This window comes from Callithrix jacchus, chromosome 8 (genome assembly GCF_049354715.1).
Source record: "Callithrix jacchus isolate 240 chromosome 8, calJac240_pri, whole genome shotgun sequence".
NCBI classification, from domain to species: Eukaryota; Metazoa; Chordata; class Mammalia; order Primates; family Cebidae; genus Callithrix; species Callithrix jacchus.
Genome location: NC_133509.1, coordinates 126257351 through 126271505, shown reverse-complemented (window position 1 = coordinate 126271505; position 14155 = coordinate 126257351). Strand labels below are relative to the sequence as shown.

Below are 14155 nucleotides of genomic sequence, written 5' to 3'. Positions count from 1 at the left end.
AGGGCAGGGCGTCCCCGCAACCGGCGCGTACCAGTGCTCGCGCGCCCCAGCCCGCACGTGGCGCTCCTGCCCCCGCTGCAGGCGCACGCGCGCAGGGAGGCGCCACGTGCTGGGGCCTCACGTTCGGGGAGGCTGTGTGCTCCGCCAGGGCGCGCGGTCCCACAGGCAGGGAACCGGGCTCCGCGACCCACCCGCCGCGGGCTACCAGCGCCCTCCCAGCTCCCCGCGCAGCAGCGTCCCGCGCCCGGGCTCCTGGCTCCCGGGCTGGCACCGCGAGGCGGCGCGCCGGTCGCCCAGGGCTGCTGAGGGGCGGGGCCGCCCGCATTGTTCCTCCCCGAGCGGCGGGCCCTCCCCTTCCCCCAGCCCCGGGCGGGGCGCGGGGCCGCCAAAGCCGCGGAACGTGGGCTCGCGCGCCCCGCCTTTGTCTCCCGGGCGCGAGCCGCCGCAGCCCCGTGCCGCCGTTCGTTGCGGATCCGTTTTGTGCCACGGCGCGGGGGCACCGGGGCGCGGGCCGGGGGGCACAGAGCCGGCGGGTGCAGCCTCAGCATGGACGTGACGGTCTCGGAGCTCCTGGAGCTCTTCCTGCAGAGCCCGCTGGTGACCTGGGTGAGTGCGCCTGACTCCCCGCCCCTTTGTTGGTGCACCGGCTCCTCTCTCGCCTGGCGAGGGGCGCCGCAGACCGACCCGGCCGGGGCCCCGGGTGGCCCCGGGACGCGGGGGACGCAGCAAGTGGCTCCTCGCCGGGTCTGGGCCGAGTCCTGGAGTCTGGAGCTTTCTAACTCTGGAGCCGGCGCCCCCGTTGTGCGTCCGGCGCGGGACCCCGCCGCGCTTTCGGCCGGGCCAGGAGCCGGGCGGGTGGGTACACCTGTTCCCGCCGGGGCGCTAGGCTGGCGGCCTCGGGGCGGACCGGGTCTTAGTGGTCACTCCTGTCCCCCGGGCTTAGCCACTCCCGAAAAGGACCCCATTCTTCCCAACCAAATCTCTTGTAGTTTCTGAAACCCTGCAACCAGCCGGTGGATGGCGGTGACGGGTGGGGAATGGGGGGCGCCGAGTGGGAACGTGAACAGACTGGGGTGGGCGCACTGATTTACAATGGATTTGTGACGTGAGACATTTATTGAAAAGTCCTTTTGTTTTCCGCTTTGGAACGCTGGAGAAAAGTGGCGAGGAAGTTTTCCTTCTCCCGTCTCGTGTCTGTTGCCCGGCGCGGGGAGGAGAGAGAGGCCCTGGGAGAAGGCCGGGCTCGGTGCCTGCTGAAGGGTGGGGGAGGCGTGGGTGACCCCTTTCTGCTCACACGGGCCCGGCCCGCCTGTGCCTGGGAGCGATCTGGGCCGTTTGTGCGCCTGGGGTAACTTCCTGCCTTTCTCTACTCGTTTTCCTCCCCGCAGGTGAAAACTTTTGGCCCGTTCGGAAGCGGCAACCAGGACAACCTAACTATGTACATGGATTTAGTGGACGGCATCTTTTTGAACCAAATCATGCTGCAAATGTAAGTTACCTTCTTCGCGGAGGAAGGAAATAATGGTGCGTGAGAAAGTTTAAGAGAGTAGAAATACAGAGTAAGGTTTCATGGTTGGGTGGGTGGAGGGTGGGGGAGGTCGCTGAAGATGGAGACCCTGGTATGTTGGACATTCGTAGGTGTTTGAAGAACTCCAGGACCGTGGGTTGGGCAGTTCGTTTGGTGAAGGGAATTTGGAATTGAATGACTGTCATTTACCTGGTGTAGATAGTGCAATTGACTTCAGACTCAAGGACTTAATTGTGGTTTGAGCGATGAAATGAAAAAGTCCCCTTTGGAGGGCAAGGAGCTGTAACGGAGAGTGTCTGGTTACAGGAAGTGTCGGGGTGGGCCAGGCATCCGAGGGAGACTATAAAGTTTCATTTTAGATGAGGTCGCTTGAGTTTCTGAGCTCCTTGACATTTCATCTTCCTTTTGCAGTTGTCCCAGAGCAAGTGCAGTTGATTAAGTCCCAGTGTATGGACTGAGTTTAAAGTCATAGTGTTCGGAGGGGCCCAGGGAGTTAGAGGTAATGGTGCTGTTCGTTTGGAAGCATGCAGCCTAAACAGGGTCTTGGTAGAAGCCACGCTTGCCAGCGAGTACATCCGACCACATCCTTTCCTGTTGCTGAGTTCTGCACAGCCTGTCTGATTGACAGCTTGCCACAGTGTAGGTGTTGGCTCCTACCTTTGCATTCTGTTTTTAACTCAGAACCTGCAGGGAACTGAGTGTCAGTATGATTCACAGGCACGTGAAGCAAAATAAAACATCCTCATGTTCTCTGTGGATCAGCCTTGTGTGCTCACCTATTCACCTACAACTGAGCAAGTTGTCTCATACTGGAGCATAAATCCATTAGCTAATGAGAAATCAGCTTCGTTTGTGGCTCACACAGGCAGAGGAGCAGTTTGTTTTGGCATATCCAGAAAGGGCTAAATAAATTGCCTTAAATGGCCTGTTTAAAAAAAAATCAAGAACCTTGCTCCTTTTGTTTTAATAGGTCACTTGATGTCATGCTGCTTAATGTTTTGTTTTTTAAAGGTACACAGCTGTGGATGTAGGAAGAAAAGTCACTACCAATCTTACCAGCCTTCAGTGTTTGATTAGATTGAACAACATAAATCTGTTGCCAGCTTTGGCAGCACTTCTTAGCTAATGTGGTTGAAACTGTTTCCCAGGGGCTGTCTCGTGTCATATTCCAGCTCTGGCCACTCTTCCCTCATTCTGTTAGACCCTGAAAATTACTGGATTCCATTGGTGCAATGACTGGTGAAACTTCAACCTGTCCTTCCCCAAGCGCAAGGCTGTTTAATTAAAAAAACCAGCAGTGTCCCCAGTCTTTTCATTCAGCTCCTACACCCAGGCAGAAGGGGTAACAAAAGCACTGGGACTGTTTCTCTTTCTTTCCTGACCTTTGGAATTCCTGAAGTGTTTCCCACTTGCTTGTAAATCAGGAAAGCCGGTTGGACCATTCTTTTGAGAAATGCCAGCTCATCACTTGTTCAAATTTGGGCATTTGGCCCTTGGCTAAATTCAGGGGAGGGACTTCTCCCCTTCCCTGGGCAATTTGAGATGTTCTCTCTGTGATATGCCGGGGTAATCATTCCAGAAGTGGGAACTGGTAAACTGAAGCTCATAAGACTTCAAGAAGTGCTCCTGGGTCCCTCTGGATGGCTTGGGTGCAGAGGAAGGGGCCATGGGGAGGCCGAATGGCTGGCTTTCCAGAATGAGGAAAGAGAAGAGAGAGTTGGATGGGCGTGGTTTCCTGCATGGGTGATCAGAATACCCCAGTTCCAGGTGATAGTAGTCAGAACAGTGTTTTTGCGTCTGGAAGTGATGAGGACTGACTGGAAAGGACCCAGGGGGACCTTTTCAGAGTAGCTGAAATGTCCTGTAGAGTGTCTGGAGTATGTTTCGTTTTCCAAAGCTCCCCGAATTATAACTTGATGCATTTCACGCTGTGTAAAATTACCTCAATTAAAAAATAAAGGCAAGAGCCCTGGCCCGGGTAGATTACCCAGCTTGGATTCAAACCCTCAATCTCCCTCTTACCAGCAGCGTGACACTGGGCACATCACTCAGTGCCTCAGTTTCCTCATCTGTAAAATGGGACACAAAGTACCTTCCTTAAGAGATGGTTGTGAGGACAGAATGAGACCAGGTGTTAACATTTAGCTATTTGTCTGTGTAGGTGCCGTCTCAATCCAGAAAGGAGATGAGGCACCAAGTAAAAGTTCTATTTTATTTTTTTTCTGGCCTGCCTTTGCCCCACAGTCTTAGATTCTTGGATTACCCCACAGTTCTCAGCCCTTAGCCCTCTATCAGTGAGGTCTAGGGCAGTGTTGGACTCTGGGACCCAAGTCCTAGCCCCGCATTTAGACTGTACTGCACTTGAGCCTGTTTTCACTTCTACCAAATGGCGACATGTCACTAACCAGCAGGTCAGGGGTGAGGCTGTTCTGCCTCATCTCCCATGCCAGGAGCTCCCAGACTGCTATTTGCCTGTTTTGATTCCTTCCTCCCAAGCTGGTAGGAGCTGAGGAAATGGCATTGAGCAGTACTACTAACAGCTCAGATAAGAGGCTGTTAGCTAACACCTTGGGGCCGCGTGGAGGTTGGCTGGGGGTCACGTGACTGCACCTGGCCATTGTCTCTGGCAACCTGAGAAGGCTGTTCCAATCTCTTGGCTCCCAGACTCCTGGTGACATCAGCACCTGGAAGCAGGGAAGCCCGGCAGGTTCAGCTTTCTGGGGAGGCCCTGGGCTAGGAGAATTCGTGAATGAAAGTGAGGCATTGGGTGGCCTGGAGGGACAGGCCTGGGAATGTCTGCTTAGTAGCTCTTCTGCCCCCATGGGGTCTCCGGTACCTAGCAGCACCCAAGAGAAAACCAAGTTTTCTCTGGTTAACGTTGGACACATTTTTCATTCTCTCGTGGGAAAATTAAGAGCTTTAGCCCTAGCATCAGGCAGACAAGTTCAAATCAGCACTCTGCCACTTGCCAATTCCTGGTGTTGTTATGTTGGGCAAATGACTGAAACTCTCCTCTCTTTTTTTTTTTTGAGATGGCGTCTCGCTCAGTTGCTCAGTCTGGAGTATAGTGATGCCATCTTGGCTCACTGCAGTCTCCACCTCCCAGGTTCAAGCGATTCTCCTGCCTCGGCCTTTTTAGTAGAGACCGGTTTCCCTGTGTTGGTCAGGCTGGTCTCGAACTCCTGACCTCATGATCCGCCTGCCTCAACCTCCCAAAGTGCTGGGATTAGAGGCATGAGCCACCACACCAGACCCTGACTGAAACTCTCTAAGCCTCAGTTTGCTGATCTGTAATAAGGCAATGGTGTTTTACTGATTTGGGGGAGGTTTAACTAAAATTATGTACATAGAAAAAGTCCAACACATGTCTGTCGTTGTGCAGATGAGGCCCAGATCTGAGTGTGTGTGTGTGTATGTATGTGTCCCCATACCCTCAACGCAGTACATCTGTACTTGTGAGGATAAACTGCCCACTTGTATGCAGTGGCTGAAGCTGGAACTTGGTACTAGGGCTAACAGCTTGTGCCCTTTAAGTTCAACCGTATTTGTTCAGTCTTGTTTGTGACCCCTGGTGCTAGCTGCAAAATTCAGGATACTGTGTTAATTATTCATTAGGGGAGAAACATCCTTAGGGAAATAGAGTTTCTTCACCTTCCAAAAAGCATTTGAAGAATAACTTTTCCCCCAATGCATTGAAGGAGAGTTTATGCTCCCATTTTGCAGATATAGACACTTAGGATAAAAAGGCAGATTTTACTTGTTGGTTGAATGAATTTGTATTGGTGCAAAAATGTTGGGAAAAAATGATTTTTACTTATGAACTTCAGTAATTTCCATCTTTTGACTGCAGTATATGATGCATGGGGGCTTTGAGTCCTTCCAAATTACACAAACAATTTATGTTCATCCCAGGAGAATGGGAACATACACAGATGAGAAAAATAAAAGTTGCCTGTGATCTTACCATGTGGAAGCAGCAATATTAATACGCTGGTGCCTTCCAATTGTTATCTGTGATATATATTAATACATGTCCTTAATGTATAAATATTTTATACAAACGTAGGAACTCATGCTATTGTTTTTTTAGCATGGGTCCAAATACAACGTATTTTTATACAAATACGTGTATAAAGCCATTTAGCTTGTTTGTTTTTTTGTTTTTGTTTCTGACATGGAGTTTCGCTCTTGTTGCTCCAGGCTGGAGTGCAATGGCAGGATCTCAGCTCACCATAACTTCCGCCTCCAGGGTTCAAGTGATTCTCCTGCCTCAACCTCCTGAGTAGCTGGGATTATAGGCATGCGCCACCACGCCTGGCTAATTTTGTATTTTTAGTAGAGACGGGGTTTCACCGTGTTGGTCAGGCTGGTCTCGAACTCCTGACCTCAGGTGATCTGCCCGCCTTGGCCTCCCAAAGTTCTAGAATTACAGTCATGAGCCACTGCATCCAACCTAGCATGTTTTTTAACCTATAATAAATTATGGACTGTATCAATACATAGTTTCTTGATTTAGCTTTAAATTTAGGAAGGTTTTGGAATATTGGAATACAACCAAAAGCTGGGAGCTGGCTTTCCCAAAGGAAGGGGGCAAGATTACTGTTAAGCTAAGTTATAACTCTTTTTTTTTTTTTTGAGACGGAGTTTCGCTGCTGTTACCCAGGCTGGAGTGCAATGGCGCGATCTCGGCTCACCGCAACCTCCGCCTCCTGGAGTCAGGCAATTAATTCTCCTGCCTCAGCCTCCAGAGTAGCTGGGATTATAGGCGTGCACCAACATGCCCAGCTAATTTTTGTATTTTTAGTAGAGACGGGGTTTCACCATGTTCACCAGGATGGTCTTGATCTCTTGACCTCGTGATCCACCCGCCTCGGCCTCCCAAAGTGCTGGGATTACAGTCCTGAGCCACCGCGCCCAGCCAGTTATAACTCTTTAAAACTCTAGCAAGAGTTGGTTTCCTTTCTTCTTCTTTTTTTTTTTTTTTGAGATGGAATCTTTCGCTGTTGCACAGGCTGGAGTGTAGCGGCTTGATCTCGGCTCACTGCAACCTCTGCCTCCCAGTAGCTGGGATTACAGGCGTATGCCACCACGTCCGGCTAATTTTTGTATTTTTAGTAGAGATGGTTTCACCATGTTGGCCAGGATGGTCTTAAACTCTTGACCTAAAGTGATCCGCCTGCCTCACCCTCCCAAGGATCTGGGATTACAGGCATGAGCCACCGTGCTTGGCTGGTTTCCTTTTTTCTAGTTGGAAGTGTTTATGGAAAGGAATCCCTGGCGGGGGGGGCCCACATTTTGGACTTGGAACTCCCTATGTTCCGAGGAGCCACCAGATGTATCCATATCTGTGTCCTGTCCTCTGACATCCTAATTCTAGAGTGTCGAGCTTTTATGTTTTAGGACTATTACCTAAAGACGATTGTTGTTCTGAATGACAACTTTTGGGGAAGTGCATGCATGTAACGGTCATAAAAGCATCTTCCTGTGGTACAGACCCAAGTACGGTCCAAGTTTGCTGATGCAGACGTGAGCTTCATAGAACCACCGTCTTTGAGGGCCGGAAGGATCCTGTAGCCATTTTGCATGTGAGCACACTGAAGCCCAGGGAACTTTGTCTAGGCTTGGGACCTAGACTAGAACCCACGTCTCCTGACTCCCATTTCCTACAGCATGGAAAGGTGGGAGTCACGGGGGTGCTGGGCAGAGGGGAGACTGAGCTGGGCCTGCCTTAACGGTAGTTGAGGCTTTTGTTTTGATTAGTGTTCTAATAGCCTCTCTTTACCTAGAGAGCCCTGGTTAAAGGAGGCAGTACTAACAATCATGACACTTAGCTTAATTACTCATACAGTAAATGTCAGGGTTTTTTTGTTTTTTTTTTTTTTTGAGACGGAGTCTCTCTCTGTTGCCCAGGGTGGAGTGCAGTGACTCTCTTTCAGCTCACTGCAACCACCACCTCTCAGGTTCAAGAGATCCTCCCGTCTCGGCCCCTCTAGTAGCTGGGATTACAGGCCCGCACCACCATGCCCATCCAATGTTTTGTATTTTTACTATAGATGGGGTTTCGCAGTGTTGGTCAGGCTGGTCTCGGACTCCTGACCTCAGATGATCCACCTGCCTCGGCCTCCCAAAGTGCTGGGATTATAGGCATGAGCCACCGCTCACAGCCAGGCTTCTTTTAGAGTGTTGTTTCAGTGAGCTATTTCTTCCCAGAACTGGGGAGAACAATAGCAGGGATGGTCAGAGGCTTCTGTACTGTGATGTGAGGGGACTCCGAGGTTCCTGACCCTGAGTGTATGCTATGCCTCTGCACGTGCTGGAGCTGTCCACACTGTGTACTGAGGCTTTCCGCTCTAGGCACTCCTGTGGTGGTCCCATCTGACTTCAAAGAAAGCCAGGACTCCAATGACAAAGATGGAGAAAGGAAAACAAAACACAACACAGAAAAAGCGCTGCATGTTCTCTGGGTTCTGGTATTTCAAGAAGTGCATTTGTCACTATGAAATTGATTTTCATCTTTTAAGGTATCTACAGTAAAGGAAGGAGAATTGTACCTTTAAGAGAAATTACTTTATGATGCCAGGAACACTTCTGCAGCTAAAATGCCTTTGCAGTTTAAGTTCTGAATGCCTCCTCTTTTCCTGAATTAATTTCCACAGAACTCTTAACCTTTATCTTCTCAGTTATGCATGACTCCAAGAGAAACATGTAACATGTAAATGACTTGGCCACACTCCATCACTGTACTTCCAGAAACATTTGAAGCGATTTCGATTTTTAGGTTTTTTTTTCTTTGTCAATTTGCTACTAATTATTGGCTTTGAATGAGCCAGATGGCATTGAGGTTGATTTCCTTAACTCCCCACGCCAACCCCCAAGAGGCTCAGCACCTTCATCACGGGGCCTAGATGACAGAAGGAACTGTGGAGACAGTCCCTCTTCTGAATTAGGCATCCTTCGTGGTGTCTTGGGACTGTAAGATGGAAGGGTGGCCTTTGTTATGAAAAGCAGTCCGCAGTCTATGGAAGGGTGGATGCGAATTCAGTAATGCGGAGTGCTGTCATCTAATGGGAAACGTTTTCTGACACTGAGCATTTTGAGACATGTCCTGTATATAGATGAGGGAGGGACATGTTCATCACTTGATGTAGATTTCTAGTGTCATCACAACCAGACCCGACTTTTGCCTGAGGTTGGAAAATAAATGACACTTTGGGGATTTCCCACATGAATTAATTGTGTCTCTTAGCATTTCTTACAGGGTTCATTGTACACCATAGAGTGTCATAGATTGATCATGTCAGTTTCTTAAGATAGGATTTTTGTTCCTGGATTGTAAATTACAGGGAGGACCAGCCCAAGACCAATTTGCATGACAGAGGGAGACCTGTGTTTAGCGGAACATTATGATTTCATTGGTGTGTTAAGTGAGAAAATGTATCATTTTGGCTGGGTACAGTGGGGCTCCTGCCTGTAATCCTAGCACTTTGGGAGGCCGAGGCTGGTGGATCACCTGAGGTCAAGTTTGAGACCAGTCTGGCCAACGTGGTGAAATCCTGTCTCTACTAAAAATATAAACATTAGCTGGGTATGGTGGCACACACCTAATCCTAGCTACTTGGCAGGCTGAGGCAGGAGAATCACTTGAACCCAGGAGGCGAATGTTGCAGTGAGCTGAGATCGTGCCACTGCACTCCAGCCTGTGCAACAGAGCAAGACTCTGTCTCAAAAAAAAAAAGAAAATGTATCATTTTAGGCTGGGCACGGTGGCTCATGCCTGTAATCCCAGTGCTTTGGGAGTCTGAGGCAGGAGGATGGCTTGAGGCGTTCGAGACCAGTGTGGGCAACATAGTGAGACCTTGTCTCTCTAGAAAATAAAAAATAAAAAGTTAGCTGGGCCTGTAGTCCTAGCTGCCTAGGAGGCTGAGGCAGGAGGATCCCCTGAGCTCAGGAGTTCGAGGCTGTAGTGATCTATGATGGGTGCCACTTCACGCCTGACTGGGTGACAGAGTGAGACCCCGTCTCTGTTAAAAACACAAAAACTCCCATTTTTTTCCCCGTCTTTCTTGCTATTTCATGTATTTTTCTTTGTTCAGCTTTTATTTTATTTCATTTTTGAGACAGAGTTTTGCTCTGTTGCCCAGATTGGAGTGCAGTGGTGTAATCTTGGCTCACTGCAACCTTTGCTTCCCAGGTGCAAGTGATTCTCCTGCCTCAGCCTCCTAAGTAGCTGGGATTACTGGTGCCCATCACCATGCTTGGCTAATTTTTGTATTTTTAGTAGAGATGGGGTTTCACCCCGTTGGTCAGGCTGGTCTTGAACTCCTGATCTCAGGTGATCTGCCCACATTGGCCTCCCAAAGCGCTGGGATAACAGGCGTGACCACTGTGTCTGGCCTTGTTCAGCTGTTAATTCTTTTAATCTTTAAATATATTTTGGCTAGGTTGGTTTTATACAATATAACATTTGGGGTCTGCACTGATATGTGATTGTTCTTTGTGGAGCTAGGAATGCTGGGAATGGAAACGGTGTTGACTGAGGGCCTGCGGTAGGCCAGGTACTCGAGTCGTTGCACAAGGGCGAGGTGGCCCACCTGAAGTCCTGGCTTAGCAGTGGCAGGATTAGGATTTGGCTTGAACCTCACTGCCACAGCACAGCCTCATGGTCACCTCGGGACTGGAGGGCAAGATGCTGGATCATGGCTGGTTGTTTCTGTCCTCCTCCCATTGGGTGGGGGGCTGGCATAGTTTGCCTGTGTGGGTGAGCAGTTCAGCCAGCTGTCTGTGCTCAGTCCAGAGACCATTGGGAGGGGGGCACCATGGGCCCTCTGGACATTGAGTCTGGAAGCTTAGAACCAGCCCTGGCTGGGCACAGTGGCTCATGCCTGTAATCCCAGCACTTTGAGAGGCCGAGGCGGGTGGATCACGAGGTCAAGAGATTGAGACCATCCTGGCCAACATGGTGAAACCCCATCTCTACTGAAAATACAAAAATTAGCTGGGCGTTTGGCAAGTGCCTGTAGTCCCAGCTACTTGGGAGGCTGAGGCGGAAGAATCGCTTGGACCTGGGAGGTGGAGGTTGCAGTGAGCTGAGACTGCACCACTGTTCCCTAGTCTGGCAACAGAGCAAGACTCCGTCGCAAAAAAAAAAAAAAAAGAACCAGCCACATCCCTTTAGTTCCAGATGTCTGAGGAGGGGGCTGAGGGTCAGGGAGAGGCCTGGAGGGCTGGTGTGGGAGCCTGTGAGAGTTGGCTCTGGAGAGCCGAAGGATAGCCACGCTCAGCACAGTGCATGCTGTGGCTGGGAAGGGAAGTGTGGCAGCTGCTGGGAGATGCAGTTCTGTTCTTACCAAGGACCAGCTTGGCCGGGAGACCCCTACCCAGGTGGCGCTGAAGGCAGTGAGAGGCAGACACCCAGAGAGAACAATAAAGTGGGTGTATCTGGGGGGGCCAGCAGCCGTCTGAGCTGAGAGCCTCAGGGGCTGATGGCATTCCAGGCTGAAGGCCTGGAGCAGATTCTGATCATACATTTATTCTCTCTGAACAGATGATCATTATTAACAAACAGGTGTTCTGTATTTTCTTATAATTCAAGAATATACCAGGTAGGCAGCTGTTACCCGCTTGCCACTGGCCATAGACAAACTAAATGGTATTCTTCTCGAGGAAGCACGGGGGCAGGGGCAGATAGCTCAAAGAATTGTTTTCACTGGTATATGATATTTATACATTGTCCTGCCACTTTGGAATGTCCCAAATGGTTTTCCACTTGGGGAGGGGGTTGGCTAGGTTTTCCTTGCCACTGTTCTTCGCAGCAAACAGTACGTTCTGTCATATACTCAGCATTCATTAATATTCATAAACTTGATATTTCTCAACACATTCTCTTGTTTCTTCCCCTAGAGATCCCAGGCCCACAAATCAACGCATCAATAAGCACGTCAACAATGATGTGAACCTTCGCATTCAGAATTTGACCATCTTGGTGAGAAACATTAAGACCTACTACCAGGTAAGGGCAGTTCTGCCGTCAGGAGTGGTGATGCGTGTCCGTCAGGGTAGTTGCTGGAACGGTTTTCCCGCAGGAGGCCGGGAGGAAACGGTGCTTACGTCTAGGCGTCTACTTGCTGACGGCTGGTGTGCTTTCACGAGAACCCTTTGTTGGGGTGTGTGAGGGCGAGGTGTTGCGCTGCTTTCCCTTGCTTGATGAGTGTTCTTTGGGCTGTGTGTAGCATCGTGCTGTATGCTGTGAAGGCACCAGAGAGCGGCCTCGGTTTGCAGCCTCTGCCCTGAGAATGAATGCAGTTGAATGGGGATGTGCTGGAATGTGGTCCCTGAAGGTGACCCTGATGTGGTTGTTGTCCACAGCCCCTGGCTCAGTGGCTCTTTGCACAGGAGTCATTCAAGGGTTGGTGGAGAGGAGAAACCACAGAAGGGCTGTGAAGACAGGACTAAGAATGTAACTGACCCGCCTCTAGGCTGCAAGCAGGAGCACTCGGCTTAGGGAGCGTCTGTCTTTCAAGTGCTTACTGCGTCCGATCTGTGTGGTCAGTGGGTCAGGCAAGTGGGCCTGATGGGGACGCGCTCTTTAAAAACCCATCCCAGTCTTGGGAAGGCCAGTTGAGAATCTCTGATGGTGTTAGTGATCTCTGTATGGCCAGCACGGTGGAAATGGACTGAAACTGTGTACCTTGGAGACCTGGTTTTCAAACCTTTCCTTAGCATTGAAACTTTCCCCCCGGTGTGATTTTTCTTGAGACCCCAGGTGAAGCCCAGTGCACTGTGCTCAGCTGTCTCCCCTGCCTCCAGGGCATCTGTCTGGGTTCCCGGGACTCCAGGGGACACAGATGGAGACCTGCTCAAGAACAGCTGCCTCCCAAATTCACGCCAGTGCTTCATTCAGCATGTGACCAGACTCCGCCTGAGACCTGTTCTTGCATGTGCCTCTCTGGGCTGGAACTTAGTCCTGGTTCTGGGATTTGGGAGCATCTTTGGATGTTGTGAGGCCTCTATGGACATGAGGAAGGCCTCTGGCCAGCTGTGATGCCCTTCTGCCCTTTTTCCGTGGTTGCTGGTTCTGGGGTCCGCTGAGGGACTGCTGGGTGGGCTGCCAGGCAGAGTGCGCACTGTGGCATTGGGGCTGTGCTGGGCCCAGTTCCTGTTGAGGGCTGTGGTTGCTGCTGGAGCTCTTGCTTCTGTTTCAACACAAATTTGAAACTGAACGTGAGAGGGAGGGAGTGGACCATGGGCTGGGTTTTCCGACATGGTTGTTTGCATCCTCCTCCCGTTGGGTGCGGGGCTGGCATAGTTTGCCTGTGTGGGTGAGCAGTTCAGTCCGCTGTCTGTGCTCAGTCCAGAGACCACTGGGAGGGGGGCACCGTGGGCCCTCTGGACATCGCATCTGGAAGCTTAGAACCAGCCCCATCCCTTTAGTTCCAGATGTCTGAGGAAGGGGGGTGAGGGTCAGGGAGAGGCCTGGAGGACTGGTGTGCGAGCCTGTGAGAGCTGGCTCTGGGGAGCGGAAGGGGAGCCACGCTCAGCGCAGTGCATGCTGTAGGCAGGAGCGTTTCTGCTTTGTCTCCCTGGCAACAGCCATACATGGGGGCAGTGGGGCAAAGGCAGTGGTGCTGCCAGTGACCTGGGCGTCTGTGATGAGGGTCTGGTGGCTCTACCAGCTGCTCAGGAGGTACGCAGGGGATGGGCCCTGTCTGCAGGTGCCATTCGTGACCAGCAGATGCTTTCAGGACTGTGTGCTAAGTGCCAGGGGAAGCAGAGGGTGCTGAAAGTTCAGGAGGCAAGGCCCCTAACCCAGCCTGCATGCGGGGAGCTTCTTGGAGGAGGTGATGCCCCTAACCCAGCCTGCATGCGGGGAGCTTCTTGGAGGAGGTGATGCCCCTAACCCAGCCTGCATGCGGGGAGCTTCTTGGAGGAGGTGATGCCCCTAACCCAGCCTGCATGCGGGGAGCTTCTTGGAGGAGGTGATACCTGAGTGGCATTTCAGTGGGCAAATGAGTTTCCAATTTGGAGGGTCATGGGAGGGAATGGGCAACACTGGCCAGAGCCAGTGGCATAGCACTGGACAGTGTCTCTGCGTCCCTCTTCCCCGCCCCCCTCTGCACTGTGAGTTTTGGGTGAGCTTGGGTGTGCTGAAGGTCTCAAATGGAGGTGAGGTGTCTGCAGCTTTTTGTGAGTAGCATGGGGCAGTCGGGCTCTTGCTGCAAGCTGTTTGGCCATGAAGATGCCATCCCCTGGCCCTGCCAGCCCAGGAGGACTTCTGCTGTTGGTGACCAGCCACTCTGAGGGTCCACGTCTGGGCTGGGCCAGAGGGACTTGACACTTGAGACTGTGGGTTTGAGAAGGAATTCGCTGCTCATGGGGTACTATGCAGAGTTCCAGAGATGGGAAATAGCCACACAGAGTAAAAGATGGCCAGCCCACCCTGGGGTCCAGAAGGCCTTCCCGGTGGAGAGAGGACCCTGTGTCCCTGCTCTCCCTCCTTTTGTGCTGGGAGCTCTTGGAGGACCGGGCTGGTGTGTGTTGACAGTCTCGGCCCAGCTCAGAGCAAATGGTCGGTAAATGTTTGCTGACAGCACTTGCTACTGGCAGGGAGAGGTCACTGCCTGTCAGTCC

General features: G+C 51.4%; 1 protein-coding gene across 8 annotated transcripts in view; it reads left to right on the top strand.

The window, feature by feature from the left end:
* The first annotated feature begins 417 nt into the window (after nucleotides 1-417).
* The window catches only part of CCDC88C (coiled-coil and HOOK domain protein 88C), a 150065-nt gene continuing 136327 nt past the window's right edge, over nucleotides 418-14155 (top strand). For 4 of the 8 annotated variants that reach the window (XM_035261282.3, XM_035261279.3, XM_078335611.1 and 1 more), the window contains exons 1-3: nucleotides 418-606; nucleotides 1389-1489; nucleotides 11429-11537. In XM_035261282.3, coding sequence (XP_035117173.2) covers nucleotides 547-606; nucleotides 1389-1489; nucleotides 11429-11537 — 270 coding nt within the window. In that variant the 5' untranslated portion in view covers nucleotides 418-546. Of the gene's footprint in view, nucleotides 856-1144; nucleotides 1261-1388; nucleotides 1490-11428; nucleotides 11538-14155 lie in introns of those variants that run through there. The other 4 variants (XM_035261280.3, XM_035261281.3, XM_078335610.1 and 1 more) reach the window with 4 other exon arrangements.